Below are 27,314 nucleotides of genomic sequence, written 5' to 3'. Positions count from 1 at the left end.
GCCTCTCTTCTCTTGGTGACGTGAGCCGTGGCCGCCATTTCGTGTGACAGAGGAGCCGGGAAGAGGCGGCGGAACAAGGAAGCTGGTGAAGGACAGACATCGGTAAGAGACGGTAGAATGGGAAAGGATTGTATTGGTGATAATATTGGTTGTGATATGGAGGGGGTTGGGAGGGTCATCCTGTAATAATGGGAGGTGTGTGTCATCACCCCGGGGGTGTCACCTGGGCCTCTGTCCGTGTAATTCATCCATGGGGGACACTTGTCCCCCCCTTTCTCATCAGGTGATTATTTGTATGGGGGGGGGGGGAGTTCTGCAATCTAGTGTATTGTCTGGATGTTACATTGTATTTATATTACTTGCTAACCTAAGGCATAGGTACCGGGGTGGGTGGGCACACATAGCGGGTGGGGTGGGCTTACCGTGACGTCTTCAGTGTTACCCGAATGTTGGTCATGTGGCACAAAGACCGGTGTGGACAATCCTGCCCCAGGATCCTCGGGGGCGTGGGGACCCCCTTCCTCTGACACATTGTCTATAATTGACAGATCACAGGATGGTCTTTTACGAAGCCTGAACCCCCAGATCTTCAATCCTCATGACATTTCCTAGAGGCCAGCCTGACCTCACTAATGGTCCTCCCTGTACCAGGTTAGGTCACCCTTGTGGCTCTCGATGTGTCAACAAATCCTCCTTATCCTACCTACTGGAATTGCCAGAATAAACGTAAAAAAACACTGTGATTGTGTAGGAATTGGAGATGGCCTAATTTTCAGGAATTAGGCCTGAACCGAGGTCCGAAGGTGTGTGGGGGGGGGGTGTCTGAGCCAAGGTGTGGTAGTTGGTGGGGCCAGAGGTCCGAAGGTTTGGGAGTTGGTGGGTCTGAGCCAAGGTTTGGGAGTTGGTGGGTCTGAGCCAAGGTGTGGGAGTTGGGGCCTGAGCCGAGGTCCGAAGGTGCGGGAGTTGGGGGACCCGAGTCAAGGTGCGGGAGTTGGGGCCTGAGCCATGGTGCAGGAGTTGAGGGGGGCCCGAGCCAAGGTTTGGGAGTTGGCGGGACCTGAGCCAAGGTCCGAAGGTGAGGTAGTTGGGGGGGCCTGAGTCAAGGTGTGGGATTTTGGGGTGGCCTGAGCCGAGGTCCGAAGGTTTGGGAGTTGGTGGGTCTGAGCCAAGGTCTGAAAGTGCGGGAGTTGGGGCACCCAAGGTTTGAAGGTGAGGCAGTTGGTTGAAGCCTGAGCCATGGTGCAGGAGTTGAGGGGGGCCCGAGCCAAGGTTTGGGAGTTGGGGTGGCCTGAGCCGAGGTCCGAAGGTTTGGGAGTCGGTGGGTCTAAGCTGAGGTCTGAAGGTGTGGGAGTTGTGGCACCCGAGCCAAGGTTTGAAGGTGAGGCAGTTGGTTGAAGCCTGAGCCATGGTGCAGGAGTTGAGGGGGGCCCGAGCCTAGGTTTGGGGGGGGGGGGCTTGAGCCAAGGTCTGAAGGTGAGGCAGTTGGGGGCCTCAGCCAAGGTGTGGGGTTTGGGGGGGGGGGGGCTGAGCCAAGGTCCGAAGGTTTGGGAGTTGGTGGGTCTGAGCCGAGGTCTGAAGGTGTGGGAGTTGGGGCACCCGATCCAAGGTTTGAAGGTGAGGCAGTTGGTTGAAGCCTGAGCCATGGTGCAGGAGTTGAGGGGGGCCCAGCCAAGGTCTGAAGGTGAGGCAGTTGGGGGCCTGAGCCAAGGTGTGGGATTTTGGGGGGGGGGGGGGCTGAGCCGAGGTCCAAAGGTTTGGGAGTTGGTGGGCCTGAGCCGAGGTCTGAAGGTGCGGGAGTTGGGGTGCCTGAGCCGAGGTCTGAATGTGAGGCAGTTGGTTGAAGCCTGAGCCATGGTGCAGGAGTTGAGGGGAGCCCGAGTCAAGGTCCAAAGATGTTGGGGAGGGCCTGAAGCTGAGGTCTGAAGGTGTTGGGGGGGGCAATGTGCTGGAGTTGAGGTGGGGGTAGCCTGAGCCGAGGTCTGAAGGTGCGAGAGTTGGGGATGCCTGAGCCAAGGTTTGAATGTGAGGCAGTTGGTTGAAGCCTGAGCCATGGTGAAGCCTGAAGCTGAGGTCTAAAGGTATGGGAGTTTGGGGGTCCTAGGCAATGTGCTGGAGTTGAGGTGGGGGAAGCCTGAGCCGAGGTCTGAAGGTACGGGATTTGGGACTTATCTGCAGTTGATAGTTCATTTGGGCGCCGGTTGTCCACCTGATGTGGAAATGCTTGCTGACCCCTCTGTCCTTTAAAGCGGGAGTTCACCCATTTCTAAAAAAAAAATTTTTCTTCCCCTAGATTCCTGCTCGTTGTGTCTAGGGGAATCGGCTATTTGTAGTAAAATATGAGCTGTACTTACCCGTTTTCGAGCTGCATCTTCTTCCGTCGCTTCCGGGTATGGGTCTTCGGGAGCGGGCGTTCCTTCTTGATTGACATTCTTCCGAGAGGCTTCCGACGGTCGCATCCATCGCGTCACTCGTAGCCGAAAGAAGCCGAACGTCGGTGCGGCTCTATACTGCGCCTGCGCACCGACGTTCGGCTTCTTTCGGAAAATCGTGACGCGATGGATGCGACCGTCGGAAGCCTCTCGGAAGACTGTCAATCAAGAAGGAACGCCCATTCCCGAAGCCCATACCCGGAAGCGACGGAAGAAGATGCATCTCGTAAACGGGTAAGTACTGCGCATATTTTAATATAAATAGCCGATTCCCCTAGAGAAAACGAGCAGGAATCTAAGGGGAAAAAGTGCCCTCTAAGGGTGAACCCCCGCTTTAATAATGTGAATTTGAAAACGTAGTTTTCCGTTTGTAGAATTCAGGGATTAGTAGGGCTATTCCAGGAGTTGGGAATGCAGTTCGGTAGTCGCGGGCCCTGAATTGTTTAGTTTGCTGATCTGTGCATGTAAAGGAAAGATGTTTCCTGGTAGAATATGTTGTCTGTCAGGGTCCTGCTGGGAAGTCCCCCCCCCCCCCCCCCCCCCCCTTTTTTTCCAGGCTCGAAGACTCAACAGGAAGTGGGAGAAAATCTCTCCAGATTGGTGGTAATGGGCGGCTGATCTCTTGTAATGTGTAAATCCCTGGATGCAAAAAAAGTCTCATTTAGGGACTTGCACGCATGCAGGAATTTGCACAATGACCATGTGACCTGGGTGCAACCATTCATTACTAGGGCCAGCTGTACCCTGCAGGTCTCTCCCTAGGCATGGAAATGCCTCCTGCAATTTACATCAGGTGCCTAGTAGTGTCTGTGTGACGTCTTGGTAGTCACTGGGACCTTTGCCCCCTCCTTGGACGATTTCCCTTTTACTTGTTCTCCTGACAAATCTAAAATGTTGGATTTCCCCTTACTTTGTCTTTATGACAATGGTCACTAGTAATAGAGGGGGGACGGACTGTGCAGCGGGGGGCAGCAATAAAATCTTAGAGGATCTTATTGAGCTTGCATACACTGGAATACTGGAAATAAGTTCATATATTCCTATTAGAGCCAACCACGCCCATTGTAATTGCTGTACAAACATTTTTCGGTTTCCGGACAGGTGGAGGTGAGACGCTGGCTGCACATCTTCAGAAGGTAGACAATTCCATTGCATGAGCCTGATGGCTTGGGTTTGGCAGCTCTCCACAGAAGAGTCATCCAGAGTTGCATAAGTAATCGGCTCATTAAAAGTGTCAGAACAATGTCTAGTGTCTTTAAGGCTAGGCTCACACTGCTGCGAATTCAAAATCGCGAGAAAATTGTGTTGGTCTTTTTTTCCGCGATTCACGGCCGTGTTTTCAGGGAATGCCAGTCTATAGAGCTGAATTTGCATCGCACACGGATCAAACTCGCACAGGACCCTTTTCCCCCCGCAGCTTATATTGGCAACGCATTGATGTGGGCGGCACTAATGTTAAACTATGTAATTTAAATGACTTGCGAATTTGATAAATCGCAACGGCTCAAATTCGCGATAGAATTTGCCGCAGTGTGAACCTAGCCTAAGGGCCAGTTCACACCAGATGCAGTTCCGTTTTTTTGTGCACCAGGAAATGATCTGACACTGACTGCATGGTGTGAACTAGAGCCATTGGCATACATGGAAAACACTGCGCATGCATTTTTAGTGCAGAAAAAAAGCACGCTAGCTGGAAAAAGCGCCCAGAGGCTATTCAGTTCGCATGAGTAGCGCTATACAAGTCATTCATTCATTCACACGGAACTGCGCCTTGTGTGAGCTAGCACTAAAATAATGTTTTTTTGCACGAAAACAAAATGCAGCCAACGTGATTTGGGAGACAGAAAATCCCCCTTGGTCAGGGCTGTAGAGAGGTTATAAATGACACCCACAAGAATTGTAATGTTAAAGTGGAGTTCCACCCAAGAATTGAACTTCTGCTTTTTAGAAGGAGGGGGGAGGGAGCAGATACCTGTGTAATACAGATATTTGCTCCCACTTCCAGGCATAGGTTGCCGTGGCGATCTACGCTATGTCCGGTGCCTACTCCTCCCCCCGCCTGCTGGCATAAAGCACTCGTGAAGGAAGAACTTACCGTGTCTCCATATAGGACCCCGCAGTGTCACTGCACACTATCGCCCGCTCTTTATATCCCATTCATAAAGTAAAGGTCGCTGTGTGGAGCCTGCTGAGATCTGTATTGTCTCATGGTCACATGACTTCAACAGGTCACATGATCAGGGTTCTCCTACTCAATGCAGGTTTTTCCCTTCGTTGTTAAAGCGGGAGTTCACCCGAAATTTTTTTTTTTTAACATTAGATTGAGGCTAATTAAGGGGAGCATAAACGGGTATTTTTTTTAAAATCAATGCCGTACTTACCGTTGTAGAGATAGATGTTCTCCCGCCGCTTCCGGGTATGATCTTCGGGACTGGGCGTTCCTATTTGATTGACAGCCTTCCGACGGTCGTATACAGCGCGTCACGAGTTGCCGAAAGAAGCCGAACGTCGGTGCGGCTCTATACGGCGCCTGCGCACCGACGTTCGGCTACTTTCGGCAACTCGTGACGCGCAGTATGCGACGGTCGAAAGGGTGTCAATCAAATAGGAACGCCCAGTCCCGAAGATCATACCCGGAAGCGGTGGGAGAACATCTATCTCTACACCGGTAAGTACGGCATTGATTTAAAAAAAAATACCCGTTTCTGCTCCCCTTTATTAGCCTAAATCTAATGTTAAAAATGTATATTTTGGGTGAACCTCCACTTTAATGGTGCCCTACTTGTGGGGTATAGAGGTAAGTGATCTCCCCGTTTTTGTAACGCACATCATAGTTGTGGTAAGGCTGCATTATGAAAGATGGTCACCAGTCATCACTAAAGAATAATGAAGCCCAAACTAATTGCAGGAGGTGGTGAGATCCGTTATTTCTGCATACAGTTGTCATTGAGCACTGAGTTTTTTTTATTTGAAGCCAAGATTTAACCAAACTTCCTTCCTGTTGGGATTCCCCGTCCTCCGCCTGACTGTAGAGGGCGATACTTTCCTCTACACAATATAAGGGCCAAATCGGAAGCTCTGACATTCAATCTCAGATATGCAAAAAGCACAAAGTCTTTTAAGGCTTTGCCATCAGCAAAAGTGACATCTTCCTTCGAAGTTTAAAAGAAAGTGTAAGGAAATTGCAACCAGATATACTTTTGTATTAATACCAACAATTTAAATGTTTCTCACTGGTTGCTATAGCAACCCTGGGGGGGAACGCTGCCATAATTGTGTACAGTAATTTTCCATGACCGGCTCTTGCAATTGGCTCACTGCTGCTTCTTAGACCCCCACACACTATACAACTTTTGTTGTCGGATTTCCTTTTAGACCAAAACCATGTAGTGTAAGGCCCTGCCTGATTGCATACAAATTGAAACTCTTAAAGTGGAGGTTCACCCGAAAACTTAATTTTTATCATTAGATTCATGCTCATTTTGTCTAGGGGAATCAGTACTTACCGTTTTAGAGAGCGATCTTCTCCGCCGCTTCCGGGTATGGGCTGCGGGACTGGGCGTTCCTATTTGATTGACAGTCTTCCGACGGTCGTATACATTGCGTCACGATTTTCCGAAAGTAGCCGAACGTCGGTGCGCAGGCGCCGTATAGAGCCGCACCGACGTTCGGCTACTCGTGACGCGATGTATGCGACCGTCGGAAGCCTGTCAATCAAATGGGAACGCCTAGTCCCGAAAATCATAAACGGAAGCGGCGGAGAAGATCGCGCTCTAAAACGGTAAGTACAGCTTCGTTTTTAAAAAAAAAACGACCCGATCCCCCTTCACAAACTGAGCATCAATCTAATGTTAAAAAAAAAAAATTTCGGGCGAACTCCCGCTTTGAAGGGGTTGTAAAGGTTTGTGTTTTTTCACCTTAATGCATTCTATGCATTAAGGTGAAAAAACATCTGATGATTACCCCCTCCCCCCACAGCCTTCCGTTTTACTTACTTGAGCCCTGGAAAGTCCTGCGTCGTAAACGCGCTGCACCTTTGCCCGGACTTCTCGGCTCTTCATTGGATAGATTGATGGCAGCGCTGCTGTCAATTAAATCCAATGACGCGGGGGAAGCGGCTATGGACGCCGAATGAAGGACTCAAGAGTGCGCCCACAAGGTAGCTCCTTTGGCAGAGCGCTTCCCAGAGGGGGGTTATCTGAGGTGGGCAGGAGCCGGGGGACCCCAGAAAACACAGATCGGGGCCACTCTGTGCAAAATTAGCTGCACAGTGGAGGGAAGTATGACATGTTTACCCAAAAAAATAAAAAATCTGAACCTTATGTGTATATATGTATATGTATGTGTATGTATATATATGTATATATATGTATATATATATGTGTGTGTGTGTGTGTGTGTGTATGTATATGTATGTGTGTGTATGTATATGTATATATATATATATATATATATATATATATATATATATATATATATATAATAGTTCTCTCCTCAGTCTGCACAGAGCATGAAGTATAGTGTCAGGTATCACCTGTACTAAGGATCACATTTTTGGTCTGATACTGTCACAGGCCTACTTACTAAAGCAACATGGGGCTTTTTGTTGTGTGGTGACCAGGAAAGCCGTTCTTCCTGCTTTGCTGGCATTTTGAGAAATGATTGTGTGAAGTCTGTTCAGGAACAGAGTTGTAAATCTGTACAGTATATACAACCGGTAAGGAGTTACTGTCTTTCCTTTACAATATTGGCCATGCCACTTTGATCTATAATCACATTGATTTCATAATAGGTGAGGTTGAAAAAAGACACACATCCAACCTGTGTGTGTGTGTGTGATTATATGTCAGTATTGTGTATCCCTGTATATTGTGGCCGTTCAGGTAATTGTCTACTATTTTTTTTTTTTTTAATTAACGATGCCACCCACTGAAACCACCACCTGTGGAAGGGAATTCCACATCCTTGCCGCTCTTGCAATAAAGAACCCTCTATGCAGATTAAGTTTGAAGCACTTCTTCTAATTTTGGTGAATGACTGTGTGTCTCTTTTTAAATTCCCTTGTTGCGAATAGTTTTATCCCTATTGTGGGGTCACCAGTTCGGTGTTTATGAATTGAAATCATATCCCCTCTCCAGAGAGAATAGAGAGAATAAGTTCAGTGCTCACAACCTTTCTTCATAACTAATATCCTCCAGACCCCTTATTAGTTATTAGTTTTGTTGCCCTTCTCTGGACTCTCTCCAGTTCCAGCACATCCTTCCTGAGGACTGGTGCCCAGAACTGGACGGCATACTACAGGTGCGACCGGACCAGAGTCTTGTAGAGCGGGAGAATTATTGTTCTATCTCTGGAGGTAATCTCCTTTTTAATGCATAACAATATTCTGTCTGCTTTGCAGCAGCTTGGCATTGCATGCCATTGCTGAGCCAGTCACCTACCAGGACACCCAGATCCTTTTTCAGTCTGGATTCCCCCCGGTGTATAGATTGCATTTGTATTTTTGCCACCCGAATGCAATTTTTTTTTTTTTTTGCATTTCTCTACATTAAACCTAATTTGTCATGTAGTTGCCCACCCCAATACTTTGTTCATATCATCTTGCAAGGTTTTCACATCCTGCAGAGAAATTATTGCCCTACTTGGCTTAACAATGTCCACAAATACTAAGATTGAGCTGTTTTTCCCATCCTACAGGTTATTCTTTACCTGGGTGGGGGTATGGACCTCATAGGTGCGTATACTTTACCTGGGTGGGGGTATGGACCCCATAGGTACGTATACTTTACCTGGGTAGGGAAATGGACCCCATAGGTACGTATACTTTACCTGGGTGGCGGTATGGACCCCATAGGTGTGTATACTTTACCCGGGTGGCGGTATGGACCCCATAGGTGTGTATACTTTACCCGGGTGGCGGTATGCACCCCATAGGTGTGTATACTTTACCCGGGTGGCGGTATGGACCCCATAGGTGCGTATACTTTACCCGGGTGGCGGTATGGACCCCATAGGTGCGTATACTTTACCCGGGTGGCGGTATGGACCCCATAGGTGCGTATACTTTACCCGGGTGGCGGTATGGACCCCATAGGTGTGTATACTTTACCCGGGTGGCGGTATGGACCCCATAGGTGTGTATACTTTACCCGGGTGGCGGTATGGACCCCATAGGTGTGTATACTTTACCCGGGTGGCGGTATGGACCCCATAGGTGTGTATACTTTACCCGGGTGGCGGTATGGACCCCATAGGTGCGTATACTTTACCTGGGTGGGGGTATGGACCCCATAGGTGTGTATACTTTACCCGGGTGGCGGTATGGACCCCATAGGTGCGTATACTTTACCTGGGTGGGGGTATGGACCCCATAGGTGCGTATACTTTACCTGGGTGGGGGTATGGCCCCCATAGGTGCGTATACTTTACCTGGGTGGGGGTATGGACCCCATAGGTGCGTATACTTTACCCGGGTGCAGAGTTGTCTGTTGGCTTGCCTTTAAGTGTTTTGGACCCTTGGAGTTCTACATCTAAGCATTTTGTGTTTGTGAAACATGAATGACAATGTCCACATTACATTAGAAGGATGAAAGGGATAATGTGTTTGCTGAAGGCAGGACTTCTTTAGGACAATTTTATACAGGAGGATCAGTCTGATATCTGTGTATCTGATATTACTGAAGGCTGCATACATTCTAATGTTTGTTTAGCCGGGAAAATATATATGTTTTAATGGAACCTGATAGTTGAAATAAATAACACACGAAAGGTCTCATATATTTTTTTTTTTTTTTTTCCCACGTGTGCTGTGCCTTCTGGAGAGTAATCTATTGGGTTTATTCAGAGGGAATCTTGCAGGTGATGAGGAGACTGTTATGTTCATTACCTGATTTAGCCTTGTAACCAGCATAATTGCAGCACAGCCCCAGAAGCTTGCTTTAGGCGTGTTCAGCGGCAATAACGCGTCACCTGCCGAATGTGATCTTTCATTTTTACCACAGAGTGTGTACAGCCCCAAGCTAAGTTGGACAGTAAAACTGCAGCTCGGCCACCTGGTTTTACTACCCCCCAAAGCTGCACGTGTGAACAAGGCCTAGGGTCCAGGTCTGGGGGAACAAGTGACACTTCCCTTGCCCTTCCATAATGTATTGCTTGGTGCCAGGCCTGAGTACTGTTACACAGGGGGGGTGTCTAGCTAACTCTTAACAGTTGGCAACATTCTAAGCTCTCTGTAGACAACACGGAGACAAATTTGGAGACTGCTGTTCTGTAGGCTAAGGCTGCATTCACACCTTGGCGTACAAAATCGCCGCGACATTGCGGGACTTTTTTTCAGGCGTTCGTTCGGCGTGGAGAACCATCTCCATAGAGGTGCATGTTAAATCATCCCTCCAGCGTCTCGGGGGTGCAGCGGCGGCGCACTACAGGTGTATATACGCCTAGGTGTGAACGGGGGCTAAAACCTAGTACACACTTTATTTATTTTTTTTGTTCAGCCCTGTAGAGCTGAACTAAAGAACAAACTGACGGGAGGAGCTGCTGTACTAACTATCTGACCTTAGTACATCGATCTCCCCTAACCGACTGCAGAGACGACAAAGCAGCTGGAAATTTCTGAAGGTGGTCGGTGGTAGTTCATTCATCTTTCTCGATGCAGATTTTCTTTAAAAAGGGAAAGGCGGGATTTCAAAATATCAAACCTACGTATGCAGGTGGATGCAGCTTTGTTCTGATGTTGCATCTGTCTCCCGCCACCTCAAAGACCAAAAACTGAGCGATCAAATACTGCTGATGTCTCAGTTCTTGGCCTTCAGTGAGCAGAGAACCAGTGACTGTCGGTCGCCACTTTGCTCTGCCCCTCCAGCACTCACTGGAGTGCTGGGCTGTGGAGGGGACGGGAACAGCAGGCTCAGGCTCTGTGGTACTCTGAGAGTCTGAGTCAGCTGCCAGTCAGGGATTTGGGTGGTTCTCAACATTTTAGTTGGAATTCCTGAACCGGCTGAGTGGTGTAAGCAGTCAGCGGACTTTGGAGTGCACTTGGTTCAGAGATTTGGCCCTTCTCCTTTAGGGGCCCTTCTCCTTTAGGGGCCCTTCTCCTGGCTGTAAATACCCCTTTTCTGGCTTCTAGGAGACACAGCTGCAGCATAAATTTGTCCATTGACATGCATAACAGAATATAAAAGATCGATGGGCACGCGGCGGGGGTTCTCCCGATTTTCATGCTGTCGGTTTGCAGTGTACGTGGGCTTCAGCTACACAGGTGAGATTTATTCATACTGTTGCTCGGGTAGCCTTTTGCGCTCATCCGTCATTTTTGCAACACAGTGATTGAATGGGGTGTTTCAAATGACTGAACCGTTAATAAATCTGCAGGTTTGGTCTTAGGAATTTGGCAAGCTGTGTGGCTGTTGCATGTTGGTTAATGAGTAACGTCCATTTAGCACGTATTGATCAGCCTGTAATGAATGTCCCATTTTCTATTCTGTGCAAGGAATACTTTACCAGCATTAACTGGTAGATGACATTTAAGGTATTTATTGGCGTATAACACTCACTTTTTTTACCCTGAAAATAGAGGGTAGACTGTGCCTACGTGTTATATGCAGGGGGCTGTGATCTACGCCTGTGTGTGTTATACGCCAATAAATAGGGTATTTTGGTGGGGTGATAGAGTCTTTATGTGCAGGTTTTGCATACTGTGTATCGTTCAGGACAGGACCACCTCAAAGTATTTATAGTCCTGGGTTATAGGCTTGTACCCTCAGGTGATTGGATGCTGGCAAGCTTTTGAGGACACGCCCCCCTGGGCACTTTGCCGATAACCCCACTGCATTGAATTGGTTCTCAGTTTTTTTGGCTTGTGTCCCTAGGGTGATGGACCTTCTCTTCATGGGGAAGTCACTCTTAGCTTTCAAGTTCACCATCATGAGTTGGGTAAGAAATCTGATAGAGCTTACACTTTCAGGGACAGATCTCCTCTTGTTTTTTTATGTGACCATTCCACCAGATCTGTAGGCGTTTCCTGGGAGTTTCTGTACCAGGTCTCTGTAGCCCAGCGGTCTACTTTTCCCTACTTATACCAGTTGGATGTCTTATCTTCTTCGGATGCAGGTTTCGGCTGCCAAGTTCTTAGTGGCACTTATGTAACCTTCGCCATGCCATAGACCACATGTTGGCTGCTTGCCTAGAACATTCTGGAAAAGGTGTCTCCAGTTTATCTTCAAGTAGCCTTCCTGTCTTTTACTATTGCTTATGGCGCTGATCATAGAATGGCTCAGAGAAAACTTCTACTGGTGGTTGTTTGCCCTCCTGGATTGTAAATTGGACCAAAACGTGGTGAGGACGGCGGGGGACGCGCCGAGGAGATGAAGGGGCTCAGGTAAGTAAAACAAGGGGGGGGGGGGGGCTAAGGGGCCGGTGTTTTTTTTTTTTTTTTTTTTACCTTAATGGATAGGATGCGTCAATGTGAAAAAAACACAAACCTTTACAACCCCTTTAACTTGCCAGCCAGTCTGCAACCAACTACCGTATTTATCGCGGTATAACGCGCTCCCGCGTATACCACGCACCCCTAAAGTGACCCCCAATCCTGTGGGGAAAAAAAGTTATTTTTGTACTTACAGTTTTGGTGTCTTGCGCGGCGGCCTCGTCGGGTCCGGTGTCCTTCTGTGGCTTCAGGTGTCCTTCTGCGTCGGGTGTCCTCTCAGGCGTCCTCCCCGCTCGTTTCCCGCACCGAGTTTTGAATACTGCGCCAGCATATACCGAGCGCAGTACACTCGGGCAGACTCGGCAACTGTCGCGCTTACGTCCTGTACGTCCAGGACGTGACCGCGGAAGAAGCAGAGACTGGCCGACTATACCCGAGTGTACTACGCTCGGTATATGTCGGCACAGTATTCAAAACTCGGCGCGGGTATCGGCGTATATCGCGCACCCATGATTTTGCCCTGATTTTCAGGGCAAAAAAGTGCGCGATATACGCCGATAAATACGGTAATTTATCTTGTCTAAGTTTGCGGTGAAAACAGGGGTTTAGTTGGCACACATTTTCAAAGGCATGCTTAAGCCGCTCCATGGCACCCCATTATTATCTGCCGCTCTCTTGTAAATGTATGAGAGCTTCCATAGAAGAAGCACATGCATTCTAATAAAGGGCCGGTGATCCTGGAGGTAGCCCACCCCTACCTGGTAAATTAAAGGGGTTATAAAGGATTTTTTTCTTCCCTAAATGGCTTCCTTTACCTTAGTGCAGTCCTCCTCCACTTACCTCATCCTTCCATTTTGCTTTTAAATGTCCTTATTTCTTCTGAGAAATCCTCACTTCCTGTTATTCTGTCTGTAACTACACGCAGTAATGCGAGGCTTTCTCCCTGGTGTGGAGAAAGCCTCTTGAGGGGGCGAGCAGGAGTGTCGGGACACCCACTAACACACAGCTCTTTTCTCTATCTGCAAAGTAGAGAGCGTCCTGACACTCCTGCTCGCCCCTCAAGAGGCTTTCTCCACACCAGGGAGAAAGCCTCGCATTACTGCGTGGAGTTACAGACAGAAGAACAGGAAGTGAGGATTTCTCAGAAGAAATAAGGACATTTAAAAGCAAAATGGAAGGATGAGGTAAGTGAAGGAGGACTGCACTAAGGTAAAGGAAGCTATTTAAGGATGGATTTTTTTTTTTTTTTCCCTTTACAACCCATTTAAGCTGGGAATTTTCTTTGGTTTTGCATGCGTTGCCCTTCCATGTGTTCCTTGTTGTGAAGGCCAATTATTGGTGGGGGCAGTGGTCAGTCATTTGTTACTGAAGTAATTGGTGAAGTGACACACTGGACACCTTTGCTGCCAATGCCATTGGGCTATATGCTGGGTGTCCAGTGTGCCCCTGTGCTTTTAAGGAGGGGTGGGCTACCCCCAGTAATCCACACTTCTACATTAATAGCCCTGCAATCCATTTTTTCATTAACGCGTTTTACTCTTTTGTATGTCTCCTTGTTCTCAAGCTCCTGAAATTTCCCCTCAGTGCTGAGTGAATCCTGGCAGCTTCTGTTAAAGACACACACGTGTTTCTTGGGTCAGATCTGAAATGGTTTGGGTTCTTCCATTTCATTGGAGGCTTGTTGGGTAGGTCTGGGGGTGACATGTATGGTATGACATCAGGGATCCTGATAGACTTGCACGCCTCCTTGGCTGCTGTTTTCCCAATTGATGTGGAGCGATTGTGGCACAAATCTAAAGCGTAATTGAAGGTGACCGCATCACGCCACAACTTGCTGCGCTATTGTCTTCAGTGAACTCTACGTGTTTGCACAGCTGATGTCTGTGTCATGTGCTCTCTGGCATTTAGTCATGTGCAGGGCATTCCAGGAAATGCGTCTCAGGAAATGCTGCTAGCTGTAATTTACAGTCTGCATCGGACAAATGAGGAACTTTATTGCCTCCGGTATGAAATGTCTGACTAAACGGTTCCTTGCAATCTACGATTTCCCTTTTGCAGCAGCAATTTCTGCCTTTAGGTTCAGGCCTGTCTTATGAACAGGAAAGGGATAAGGTGTTTGATTGCTAGGATGGTCCTGCACTTTTTTTTGTTACAGCCTATGAGTTTTTATTACTGCTATAGTACTCATTTGCAGTGTTTTTGGGGTTTTTAACCGCCACTTGTCTATACGGGGGGCGAGATCCCCCTCTTGTTTCGGGCCGTGGTTTCCCAGTCTCACCGCAATCTCGCACCCCCCAGGGGCTCGCTGTGTCCCTGGGACATGGCTCGATCACGGTAAAGAGCAGGTGACGTGGCTCTTTACCCATGTGATCAGCTGTGTCCAATTACAGCTGATCACATGTAAACATAGAAGTTCCAGTAATCGTCTCACCTCGCCTTACACTGAAAATGAGGAGCCGATCAGCGGCATCTCCCCACAGGGGAGACCTGTACTAATCTGGGCACTGATTATCAGTGCAACCCCAGCAGTGATGTAAATCAGCGCAGCCTCTTTAGCGAACTTCAGTGAAGGAGAAAAATGACTGACAATTTTCTGACAAACTTATACGTGTGTGTGTGTGTGTTTGGTTTTTTTGTTCCTTTGCAAAAAAAAAAAAAAAACCTGCGGTATTAAATACCACCAAAAGAAAGATATTTTTGGTGAAAAAATAGATTAATTTGGGTACAGTGTTGCATGACTGCGCAATTGTCGTTCAAAGTGCGACAGCGCTGAAAATTGGTCTGGACAGGAAGGGGGTGATAAGTGCCTGGTAGGCAAGTGGTTTAAAGTGACACTAAAGTATATTCTTCTCAACAATCCATATACATCCACTAAAATGCCCTGTTTTTTTAAACTGAAGAGATGTAAGAAGCCAGCTTGCGATTCAGTTTGCTTGTAACTAGGGTTGTCCCGATACAGTATCGGGACCGATACTGAGTATTTGCGGGAGTACTTGTACTCCCGCAAATGCCCCCGATGCCTCATCCGATACTACACCCCCACGCCGCCGCCGCATACCGAACTATTCCAGGAATAGGAAATGCCACCAGAAAGGAAAGTTGTGCTTGCACATAATCTTATTTTCTGTAGAATAATCCAATCCCAGAAATCTGTGGGCTGACACGCTGTATGAGGGATTAAGCTGTGTCCCTGGGAGGTTCAGTAACCACCGTATGTGGGGTTTTGTTGTTCTGCCAGAACTCGCAGAATTGTGAGAGACATCCGCCTACATTGCAGTACATTGTCATTGCATTCTTTGCACTGGTATGAATCATCAATAATTGCTAAGGCGCAGATTAAGTACACAGTATCGGGCTCGGTACTTTTCAGTTGGGCACCTACACCGAGCAAGAACAATTTATATTTAAGTGCAAGTGAGGAAGCGGGGTGGATTTGATTTAAATCAAGTCGATTTAGTAAAAAGGCTTGATTTTTAAATCGACTCTTTTTTAGTAATTTTTAAAGAGCAACTGTCCTCTGTTCCATAGCGGCGCCTCCTCAGACCTGCTGTTGACTCACCGACAGTCCGATTCAGTTTAATGGGACGTCTGGTGATGCGGCAGTGACACAACAAGGTGAGGGACGTGGCGGCAGCAGGTGAGCGGGTGCCCGCTAACAGGTGCTGCCATGATGGATCTGAAATGACAGGTGCTCTTTAAATGTAACGACTCCTTCTTTCTGGTAGTTAGAATCTTTAATATTTGCAAACAAAATGAAGGTGTCCTGATTAGAATAAGCTGTCGGGTTATTAAAATGGCAAAATCTGAACCAATTTCGTCATACAGTTTGTAGTGTACATACATGTGTAAAACGATGGAATAAAGGAAGGTTCTATTGCTGTCTGTGCCCGATGAGGGTGATTCACCCTCTGTCCTGTTTACCATTCTCACCAAGAGTGATGAGGGTGAAAGAATTGTGTTGTCACAAGAGCAGGAATGGAGGTGAAAATCGTCTTGTCTTGGCTAGGGGACAGGAAGTGAGTAGGAATGTCCCCCATGGGCAGGGGGGGGGGGAGAGAGAACAGGGTTTATAACCCAATCTTACTCCTAAATTATTATTTAATGGGCCCCAAGGAGGTTTGTCATAATGTGCTAGTATGCATCGCCATGCCTGGTAAATGGTGCTGTCTGCACTCCCGCTGGCCCTGGCCGCTGCCATCTTTCTTCTTGGTTCTGTCTGCTGGGCCCCTTCAATAGCCAGGTTGCGATGTCATTCCCGCGCATGTTCACAGGTGTACAGTAGTGGCGCTGTACATGTATGCTGAGCTGTGCATGCACAGCTCCGTGTACATTAGTTGACAGGCAGGGAGAAGCATTTACAACGGAAGCGACCTATATGGGCTTGTCATAAAACCAGATTTGCCCAACAGGTGGCGCTGCAGCTGGAATCTACATTTGCATCTGTCTCCCTGACAAAATGTAAGTGCTGTTAGGCTCCATTCACACCTAGGCGATTTTTATTTGCTGCGTTTCTGCCTGCGATTCCAAATCACGGTATTATGCGTTTGCGATGCCCTTGCTACTTAAAGCGGGGGTTCACCCTATAAAAAATTTCTAACACTACATCCAGCCCAGTTCTGCAAATAAAATTACACTGACCTATTTTTTTTCGCCGTAGATAGCGTTTATCGTTAGAATTCACTGCGGCTTCCGGGTAGGGAATCCCGTGGGAGTGGGCGTTCCTATTGACATGGCAATTGATTGACATGCTAAACGATGGCGCGCGCACAGCGCGTCACGACTTCCCGAAAGAAGCTCGGCTCTATTGGGCGCAGGCGCCGACTAGAGCCGAGCCGCCCCGAACTTCTTTCAGGAAGTCGTGACGCGTTGTGCGCGCCGTCGTTCAGCATGTCAATAGGAACCCCCACTCCCGCGGGATTCCCTACCCGGAAGCCGCGGTGAATTCTAACGATAAACGCTATCTACGGTGGGAAAAAAAAGTCAGTGTAATTTTATTTGCAGAACTGGGCTGGATGTAGTGTTAGAATTTTTTTATAGGGTGAACCCCCGCTTTAATGGCTCCCCAATTACGGTGTGATTGTAGCCCGATAAATTGCGCTGCAATCGCGGCAGACTGATGCTGTCCCCCCAATAAGATCTTGCTCCCTTTTGAGCGACGAGCTTCGCACCTTGCAATTTTGGTTTGATTGCAGTGCAATTTATCGTGGCAAAATCGTACCGCGATTGGGGTGCCATTGAGAAGTAATATTGCAAAGGTGTCCCACGTTTTGCTGTGATTTGGAATTGCGGCGCCTTCGTCTGATTCAAATCGCATAGGTATGACTGGAGCCTTAGGAGAATCCCTCCATGTTTTGTGTAGGGGGAGGGGTCATAAACAGGTCATCTCCTTTCTTTTTCTTTTTTATAATTTCTATGTGGAGTATTTGTCTCCTTGTGCATGTAGGAGTTTTTTTTTTGTATATCTGGTGTTCCTGTGACAACCATTTTAGGTATTATAACGCATTGTGTTTTCCTGGCCCTTTAGTACAGGTTAGATGATGGTGCAGAGACGTACACATTCTATCCACCTTCTGTCCCTGACCCTTTGTGCTGATGTAACATTAAGCGTTCTCTATGTAGCGTCTGTTCTGTATACACGCTTTATATTACCATCCACCCCCTTGTTCCTGTTAGCACACATTGGTGCGCCGACTGTCAGATGTCTGAAGTTGCCATGCCAACCGTTCCTTTCCTTCTTGCACTGAATCTTCCTCTGTAATGGGCAGTGAAGGACATTTGTTAGCTGACCAAGGAAACTGTCCTTGTAAAAGAAGCAGGGGATGAGGTTTTATTGTGCTTGGTGTCATAAAAGAGCATTTTGTTTTCTTTTTAATGACTTTCACTGCTTCATAAATGGCTTTTTTTTTTTTCTTCTCAACTAGCATAATATTGCATGAAGACTTGTTATAATTTATGACTTGGTGGACTTGCCAAACGGAGGCTGTGGCTTAGGGGCTCGTTCACACAGTGGCATTTTTTCAGTTCAGAAAACAGTCGATCTGTACGAGAGCACACGGGCAACCCTTCAACGCGGCTTTCGGGTGAGCCGTGGTGTGGACTTCTACAGCGTTTCTGCATTTCCCCATCCCACTGGCATGCAGTGTGTAGAGATGAATGAATGCCACACTGTGACATTTCAATAAAGTTAGAGCGGAGGTCCGCCCACACGTGCAAAAATTTAAATCCAGCAGCTTCTTGGGTTTAATAATCAGACACTTGCATGTCCAGCGATGTCGGCACAGCAGCTTGTTTCCATCAGATGTCGGCTGCCGACGCCATTGCTCGTAAGGGAACACGGTGGTTAAGGATTATGGCTTCACGCCGTGTCCCTACTGCACATGTGCAAGGCACCACTGCACTCTCCTATTGGCCCTGCAGCGGGGGGAAAAGAAGAAAAAGGGAGCCAAGCTGCTGATGTAATTCGCTGTGGTCCGGTCTCCCGGAAGTGCCAAATGTGGCACGGGTGGGAGACAAATGGGTGGAACTTCGCTTTTAAAGTAAACGGTGCTCCCCGACCCTTTAAGACGGGGATATGCAATTAGCGGACCTCCAGCTGTTGCAGAACTAAAATTCCCATGAGGCATAGCAAGATTCTGACAGCCACAAGCATGACACCCAGAGTCAGAAGCATGATGGGACTTGTAGTTTTGCAACAGCTGGAGGTCCGCTAATTGCATATCCCTGTTTTAAGATGTTTGGTAGGCTGGGTGTGGTTTATGATCATATGACCACTGATATTGGCGGTCACCTGAACTAAAAGCTCCCGATCACATGCAGCGATCGAGAACTTTCCGGGAGCACGCAGGGTGCACCCTCTCGGCACCACTTTATGGGCACCAATTCACATAAATATGGGGCCGCATGGCGTCAAGGCCCACCTGCCGAGAGGCCACTTATTTGTGTGTGGCAGGGGCCAAGGGGTAATGCAGACTTGTAACATTAGTGACAGGTCCACATTAATGATGGCAGCTCGTGTTCCTGATTTTGAGCGTTGCTTGCTATTACAGCGCTGTAAATGTGGAGATATCTGCAGTTATTGATTTCACTTGTATCGTCCTTTTTCGTAGGATTCCCTTGTAGTCTGGAAAGACTGTGGCTTGAGCTTGCATATGCAGCTGTATTACATTTTTCATCTCCATTCTTACCTGCTCCTTTTTTATTTATTTTTTGTTAGATAAAGACACTACAATGGGGAACATGTTTGCAAGTCTGTTTAAAGGCCTCTTTGGCAAAAAAGAGATGAGAATACTCATGGTGGGGTTGGATGCTGCCGGAAAGACAACCATCCTGTATAAGCTGAAGTTGGGTGAGATAGTGACCACCATACCCACCATAGGTAAGCTATGTCCATCTATCGTTTTGGGAATTTATTGACCTGTGTCTAAAATTATTGTTCTGATATGACTTTTGGTGCTTTTTCAGGTTTTAATGTTGAGACCGTAGAATACAAGAACATCAGCTTTACTGTGTGGGACGTTGGCGGTCAGGACAAAATCCGGCCTCTGTGGCGTCACTATTTCCAGAACACTCAGGGTGAGTATCTTTGGGGTAGTACTGTTACTTTCCACCAGGCTTAGATCAACATTGATTTCCATAAGCTTGCACAGATATCTTCCAGGTGCCTTCGTTCCCTTCTACAAGCCTTAACTAGATTATATATATATATATATATATATATATATATATATATATATATATATATATATATATATATATATATATATATATATATATATATATATATATATATATATATATATATATATATATAAATTATTCACTCACTCAATTTTTAAAGCAAGCTTCAATCTGAGCAACAGTATGAGATTCATTATTGATCCATCTTACTTTGGAGATTGCGCAGCTGCTGATTTTTCGGTGCCCACTTGTTTTCCATTGTGCAGTCTTATCTATGGAACACTTCTGCCCCTTGCTCCTGTGCCCTTGTGACACAACCACTTTAATCAGAAGCATTAAATGCCTAACAAACTCCTGGACACTGTCGCGTTTGGAAGTGGTCTGCTGCTTCTAATTGGGAATTTGTATGGAAAAAATAGTTTTTCTCTCCCTGATGTGCTACATTAAAGCGGAGGTTTACCCAAATAACATCTATATAAGACCAACTTCTTTATACTTCTAACATGTACAGTATGCACTTAGTTTTAGTTTTTTTAGGCTGTACATTCCTTATCCGTATTTTCAATCCAGCTTCCGGGTACTGATTGATGTCCTTCAGAAAAAGTTCCCCCCGGCGGATAAGGCCCCGCCCCCCCCGTATTGCGTAGTAGAGTCACGGGAATTTCCGAAAGTAGCCGAACATGTGGAGCTGCGAGTCAACTCTATACGGCACCTGCGTAGTTAGCTCTACACGGCTCCTAGTCGGTGAGCAGGCGCCGTGTAGAGCTAACTCGCGGCTCTACATGTTCGGCTACTTTTGGAAACTCTGACTCTCGTGACGCGCCTACGCAATACGGGGGCGGAGCCTTTTCTGCCGGGGGGAACTTTTTCTGAAGGACATCAAACGTCTGGGCGAACTCCCAGAATACATTGCGGCACAGCATAGAAACGCCTACTCCCGCGGGAGTGAGTACCCGGAAGCCGGATTGAAAAAAGCGATAAGGTATGTACAGCCTAAAAAAAAGTGCATACTGTACATGTTAGAAGTATAAAGAAGTTGGTCTTGTATAGATGTTGTTTGGGTGAACCTCCGCTTTAAAGGGGTTGTAAAGGCAAGAGTTCTTATCTTGATGCATACTGTGTAAGATCATCTTGGATTTTTCTGTTAAGATTAATTTACCCTTTTAAAGGAGTTGTAAAGCTTTGTGTTTTTCACCTTAATGCATCTATGCATTAAGGTGAAAAAACATCCGATGCTTACCAGCCCCCTGGTTTACTTGCCTGAGCCATCAAAAGTCCCGTGCCGTTAACGCGCTGTCTACTGGCCCCAGTCTTCTTGGCTCTTCATTGAAGATTGATAGCAGTCCAGCCATTTGCTCCCGCTGCTCTCAATCTATTCAATGACGTGGGGCGGGGCCAAATGATAATTGGCAGCTATGGCCGCCGGCTGTATCATGGGGGCGCGTCCGCAAGCTAACCCCCTTGGGAGAGCACTTCCCATGAAGGGGATTAGCTCTTGCGGGGAGGAGCCGAGACAGCTGCCGAGGGACCCCAGAATTCCAGGAACGGGGCCACTCTGTGCAAAACAAACTGCACAGTGTAGGTAAGTATGACATGTTTAAATTAAAAAAGAACCTTTACAACCCCTTACACTTTGACAATAAGCCCCAGTTTATATTGGTGCGATTTGACAAGTCAAATCGAAGTCTATTGCTGGCAATAGGAGCATCCCAATCGGTGCGACGCCAACTATGCCGCAACGCACTTATTTCCAAAAGTAGTTCTTACACTACTTTTGGCAACTTCAGTGGTGATTTCAATAGACATCTGTGCATGAACACGCGCAGATGTCTTTCAAGCCGCCCCTGAATTAGGATTAAAATGCGGCTTTGAAATTGAACTCATGATTTCAAAGCTGTGTTCAGTGTGAACAAGGGCTCAAACCATGAAGCTAATTGGTTGCTATGCACAACTGCACCATATTTGTGTCAGTTTTAGTAAATCTCCCCCAATATGTCTGCCCAGAGTTCAGCTTTAAACTCTAAGGAATCCATTTAAGACAACCAAACTAAATTTTGAAGTGATTTGTAAACAAACCCATACAGTTTGAGGCCTGGTTCACACTGGTGCGACATACGATCCGATTTTGGGAGCACATGTCGCATGATGTGTATCAATCGACTCTACCCTATGAGAGCCGTTTTAACTAGTCTGACTTGTTGGTCCGATTTTGAAAAGGGTTCCTGCACTACTTTGGTCCAACCTGGGCACGATTTCAGCCGATTGATATGAATGTAGGTCACATTTAAGTCGGATCATCTTAACTGATCCAACTTTGTGCTCTGAGGATCTTGAGAAGGAACCCCACGCCAAAATGGGGGGGAGGGGGGGTGCCTCTTCCCCCACAACCCTGGGTGTTGGTTGTGGGGGTCTGCAGGCAGGGGGCTTATTGCAATCTGGAAGCCCCTTTAAGTTCCCAGATCCAGACCCCCCTCTATGTGAATGAGTATGGGGTACATTGAACCCCTACTCATTCACTCACATTTTTTTTTTTTTAAATAAAAAATGGTACACAGGTCTTTGTAAAAAAAAAAAAAAAAAGACCTTTATTAAAAATGAAGAAAGTCATCTCCCGACACTAGCTCCTGCTCTCTGGCATTTCTTATATAGCCATGGGGCAGTGTGGTCAATAAAAAAAAAAAAAGTGTGTGTATGTATGTGTATATGTATATGTGTATGTATGTATGTATGTATGTATGTGTATATATATATATATATATATATATATATATATATATAATCATATAATATAATTTCATTCTTTAGGTGCCCCAGTCCCCTTGTGCTCACATGCAGAAGCGAGCGCATACGTAGGTTGCGTTTGCATAATTAAACAGCATTTGAACCGCTCATGTGAGGTATTGCAACCCGTGTGTGATCTCTATCTATAATTTTCTAGAAAAAAATATTTTTACATATAGGAGAGGAATGTCAGAAATAGCCCGGTATGGAAGTGGTTAACGATTCTGTCACTGGTGTGTTGGTGCCAGTAACAGTATTGTTAGTGGGACATAGGCCCAATGGGGACACAATTCCTAGGTTGTTTACAAAAATGGTGCTGTGAGCTTGGTTGGTAAGTCATTGTTAATCTGGAATTCTTCTATGCAGGTCTCATTTTTGTGGTTGATAGTAATGACCGAGAGAGAGTTAATGAAGCCAGAGAGGAGTTATCAAGGATGTTGGCGGAAGATGAGTTGCGGGACGCTGTACTTCTAGTGTTTGCGAACAAGCAGGTAATTTGAATCCTTATTCATTCATATAGTGTCGTATTATGTCTGCATAGAGGTCTCATGCTATTGAGGTTGCTAGCTGAAGTCACTCCATCTTACAGTGTCAACTGACTGGCTTACTTTTTATTTTCAAGTCTCTATATCCAGGTTACTTGTAGATTTGTTTTCCTCTTGACCTCAGAAATCACTTAATCATTTATCTCTACAGACCACTGGCGCCAGTACTTGTTGATGGCAGTGTATGTCTTGCACCCCATTCACACTTGTGTGACTTGTCATGCAACTTTTGACTTTAAGGTCGGATGACAAGTCCTACCCCTTGTTTTCCAATAATAACTATTTATATATGTGTGACTTAAAGTGGTTGGTACACCCTGTACAACCACTTTTACCTACAGGTAAGCCTAGATTAAGGTTTACCCGTAGGTGCTGGAAATATCTCCTAAACCTTCACGGTTTAGGAGATATTTACAATAGAGCCATGCACAAATGTCTACGGCGCATGCGCACTTTAGAAAGGGCACGTGCTGTGACTGGCGGCTCCCGTGCAGGAGTGACCTCCCGCAACTCTGGCCAGTCACAGAGCTGGAGTTTGCGGCCCTGGAAGGAAGGGGGATGAAGATGGACACTTGCTGCCAGTGGGGACAGTGGTGACATCGCAGGCTTCAGTTTCTGGTAAGTGACACATAATGGGCTACTATGTGATGCATAGTAGCCCATTATGCTTTACCTTTGCAGGGAAATGGAAAGTAAAACCCATCAGGGTTCACTCCTTCAAGTCATTCATGTAATACTTTGGTCCAGCTTTCATGCAACTTGAGGGCCATAGACTTCAATGTTGGTGCTCAAAAGTTGCATGTAAAACATTCAGGTACAACTTTCATCCAACAGTGGGTCCGACTCTGCAGAGAGACAGCAAGTCGCACCCATCCAAAGTTTGTCAAAGTTGCATTTCAAAGTGGCACAGGTGTGATTGAAGCCTCATGTGTTCATAACTGTCAGTTTTTTGGTCTCCAGCAATGTCTCTTGTGATTTGCTGCCTGAAGTAGAGCATTCGTCAGAGTAGCCATTTCCTTGGTGGGAGGAATGATGGTGTACAGGCAGCTGCACTCCATTAGGTGATACTACTTGTAGTCTGCACTTCAATAACTTGACTGAAAGTAAGCATATATATCGGGCACAATAAGATCCTGTATTGTGTAAATAAAACTTTACATCGGAGTGTTTTCTTGGGAGCAAATGAAACGAATATACGCATATATTTGACATGCTTTCTTGTTCAATCTAGGATCTCCCCAATGCCATGAATGCTGCAGAAATCACAGACAAATTGGGCCTGCATTCCCTGCGTCAGAGGAATTGGTACATTCAGGCAACCTGCGCGACCAGCGGCGATGGTCTGTACGAGGGCTTGGACTGGCTGTCCAACCAACTGAAGAACAAGAACTGATCCCTTTCACAGTGAAACCTTACCCTCTCTCCGCCCCACTTCCACCCAACTCCCATCCTGTTCAACATCTTGGCAGAGCTGGCCTGCGCCTCTGCTGCCTCGCAGGCAGGCATGTCATTTCTACGCACATCCGTGTTTATTAATGTGTGTGTGCACGCCTGTGCGAGTGGGAGCAGCAATCTCACACTGTGCCTTATACGTGCTTCGCAGTATTAACCCCTTCTGAACACAACACTACCCACCACTTCCAACAGCCTGTGTACAGCTTACCCCCTAACTCCATTCTCCAACCACTCAATTAGTAGTGACCGTTAATGGGCTACTGGGCAACATCATATACTGGTGTGGGCCAAGTCGCCATTATCTTTGTAATGAAACTGGTTAAAGAACTCCAGAAAGATCCAACATGGATGAGTGTTGCGCATAATTTTGTAATCCTGATCCATAGATGTTCACCTGCATTGAGTCAGTCTGGAAAAGTCTGGCTTCTTTGGGTGTAGTAAACTTTAAAGAATGATTTGGCAAGTAGAAGGCTTTTCCGATTTGCATTTGAAGCTGCTGGTCTATGGATCAGGGAAGCAATGGTTAGTGCAATGGTTGGTACAATTTATACTAACCTAAACTTGCGTCATCCTTTTTCCCATAATGGAACCTTGTGGAGTTTTTAAAACGGCAAGTTGCTGGCCTTAGAAAGAACTTTGGACCTCCATGCATTATTGGTCTGAAGGAATGATGGGGGGAGGTGATGCAGACAGTTGGTTCAGACCCTCCCGGAAATGAGGCCTTCTAGTGTATTTTCCCATAATGGGAAATTTGTATTGGAATTGGACCTTTTTTAATCTGATTCAAAAATGAAAGTAATCCATATAAGCCCTTCCTTGCCATTTAAAACGTGTTGTCTAGTAGCTAAACAGCGACTGTAGTTCATAAGATAATACTGCATGCAGAAATAAGATCATAGGTGTTTAGGGTTACTTTGTGACTATAGATCATTGTAGTTTCTCATAATAGGACATCTGCAAGTAAACGAAAGGACAGTAGCTATGAATGTTTTACTTTGTATCGCTAATCAGTAGGGGCTCTGGGTCTCATTTTAAGCAAAAGGGGCTTAATAGCATGTGTTGGCATAACTTTGTGGATTGGGTATGATGTGTATTTAAACATTCTGTAGTCATTAATTCAATTTCATAACTTTATTTGCACTCCCTGGACTGGTATATGTACTGCAGGTAAAACTAGATTTATATAAGCGTGTGATCGGAAAAAAATGTTACCGTGATCGTCTAATTGGACTGTGGTGATCACATGTTTTAATTGAATATTGCCTGGACTTGAATTTTTATGTTCTGAATCTCCATGTGCAATAAAGCTGACCTCGGCAAAAATTCTACCTTTATAAAAGTAGCTGTGACGACTTACCTGTACTGCACATTACTTGTGCCGAGAGTGGTGCTGTGGGAGGGGCCCAGAAGGCCCACCCACTACAGGATGCCTGCAGAAAACGACAGCAGGGGGCGGATACAAGACCAGTCAACCCTGCACAAGGAGAGAGATTGGCAGTGACTGATCTGCAATACAGGAAACTCCTACAGAGAGGGAAAGTCAATGAGATTTCATGCTGAATTACTGCATTTCAACGAAGTACACAAAGCACATCACATTTCAAGTACAGTTGCACATATTTCATGTATTTAATATTTGTTTAGCCAATATTTCAACTTTATATGGTCACCATCTGATCATTTTTAGTGATGCTTCTGCTGTATAATGTCTGAACTGTAAAAAGCCACACTGGAGTCATATGACATGTAGAGGGGGCGCTTGACTGGAAAGTAATTAAACCTTTGTGAGACAACATGCACTGCGTGTTTATATCCATGCTCTTTGTTTCCCCCTTTCCTGAATACCTCAACCTATTTGTGGCACTGCGTTTACATGCACACCTGTTGCAGCTATTGCAATTTTTATTTATTTGCAGATATCTGAATAGAATGTGTCCCCCTCCCCCCTCAGTCATGCATGCATGCGACCTTGCCAGTCTGGCTTACAGAGGCTCTTGAGATGTCTGCTCCCACTCTGAAGTATATATTTTTGGTATGGCTTATTCCATACCTGGAAGGAAGTTTATACTGTAACCCTACATATTCTAATTTTTACTAACTTCATCCATATAATAAACCCAACTCATCAGTGTTGCGGTCCCCCGGCCCCCTTTGTCTTTCTCACCCAAAGGGCCCGATGCTTGGACATTTAATGAAGAAACAGTGGGAGGGGAGGGGTGTACAGGTGAAAGGGAACACTTCTTACAGAAGGCTGTCTAGTTTGCAGACACTGCAGGTAATTTTTGGTTCTAACTGGCAAAATGCGTGGCCTGGGGCCCAAGTCCTCTAGCTGTGCTTGTGGACCTTGGCGTGTCCTGCCATACAAAGCGCTCAGGTCTCGAGGACATTGAACACTGCATTGTCTGGGTGTATTACGAATGTAGGCGGATTCATTAAATATATAAATATATAATTTTGTAAATCTTTTGACAGTTCACTGAAGTATTAAAATAAAAAAAAATGGCTTTGTTGAAAACAAAAATTTAAATATATTTAATCAGGGTAATAGTGATTTTGATTCCCAAATGTGGGAGGGGGGTGTAGTCCAGTTTTGTGTGTGCGCGTAGGCACGACTGCGGGTTGTAAAAAGTTAATAAATTCCCATCTTTTTGCAGCTCTCTGTACCCTGTGTAACAAGGTCTGAACACCAGCAACGCAAAGGTGAAAGTTGATGGGTGCTTTTGGTCTTTTTTCTTTAGAGATGTGTCGGGAAACGGAACACCCGGGTGATTAGGCTGTGATGGAAGCAGCTGTTCCTAACTTTGTGTCACATTCTAGTTTCCAGGGCTTAACCTTCAGTCAATGGATCTGGTGTGGCAGATGAGTTGGGGGAATAACGGTCCCCTTCTGAGCCTAAACACACGTTTTTGCTTTGTGAAAGCGTCATTTAGCCGCAGCGTTCTGAAATCAGTGCTGTGTGGGGGAGGGGGTTGAAGTTGATCTAAATCCTTGGTGTAATTT

The 27,314-nt window shown here is 46.2% G+C and overlaps 1 protein-coding gene across 1 annotated transcript; it reads left to right on the top strand.

The window, feature by feature from the left end:
* Window positions 1-26,442, top strand: LOC120919148 (ADP-ribosylation factor 1-like). The gene is made up of 5 exons (XM_040331180.1): window positions 1-102; window positions 19,070-19,231; window positions 19,318-19,428; window positions 22,681-22,805; window positions 24,091-26,442. The coding sequence occupies exons 2-5, from the start codon at window positions 19,084-19,086 to the stop codon at window positions 24,250-24,252; spliced, it is 546 nt and encodes a 181-aa protein (XP_040187114.1). The 5' UTR covers window positions 1-102; window positions 19,070-19,083; the 3' UTR covers window positions 24,253-26,442.
* The last annotated feature ends 872 nt before the right edge of the window (window positions 26,443-27,314 follow it).

Source organism: Rana temporaria, chromosome 12, assembly GCF_905171775.1.
Source record: "Rana temporaria chromosome 12, aRanTem1.1, whole genome shotgun sequence".
In the NCBI taxonomy this organism is placed as follows: domain Eukaryota; kingdom Metazoa; phylum Chordata; class Amphibia; order Anura; family Ranidae; genus Rana; species Rana temporaria.
This window is presented reverse-complemented; position numbering and strand designations above follow the sequence as displayed.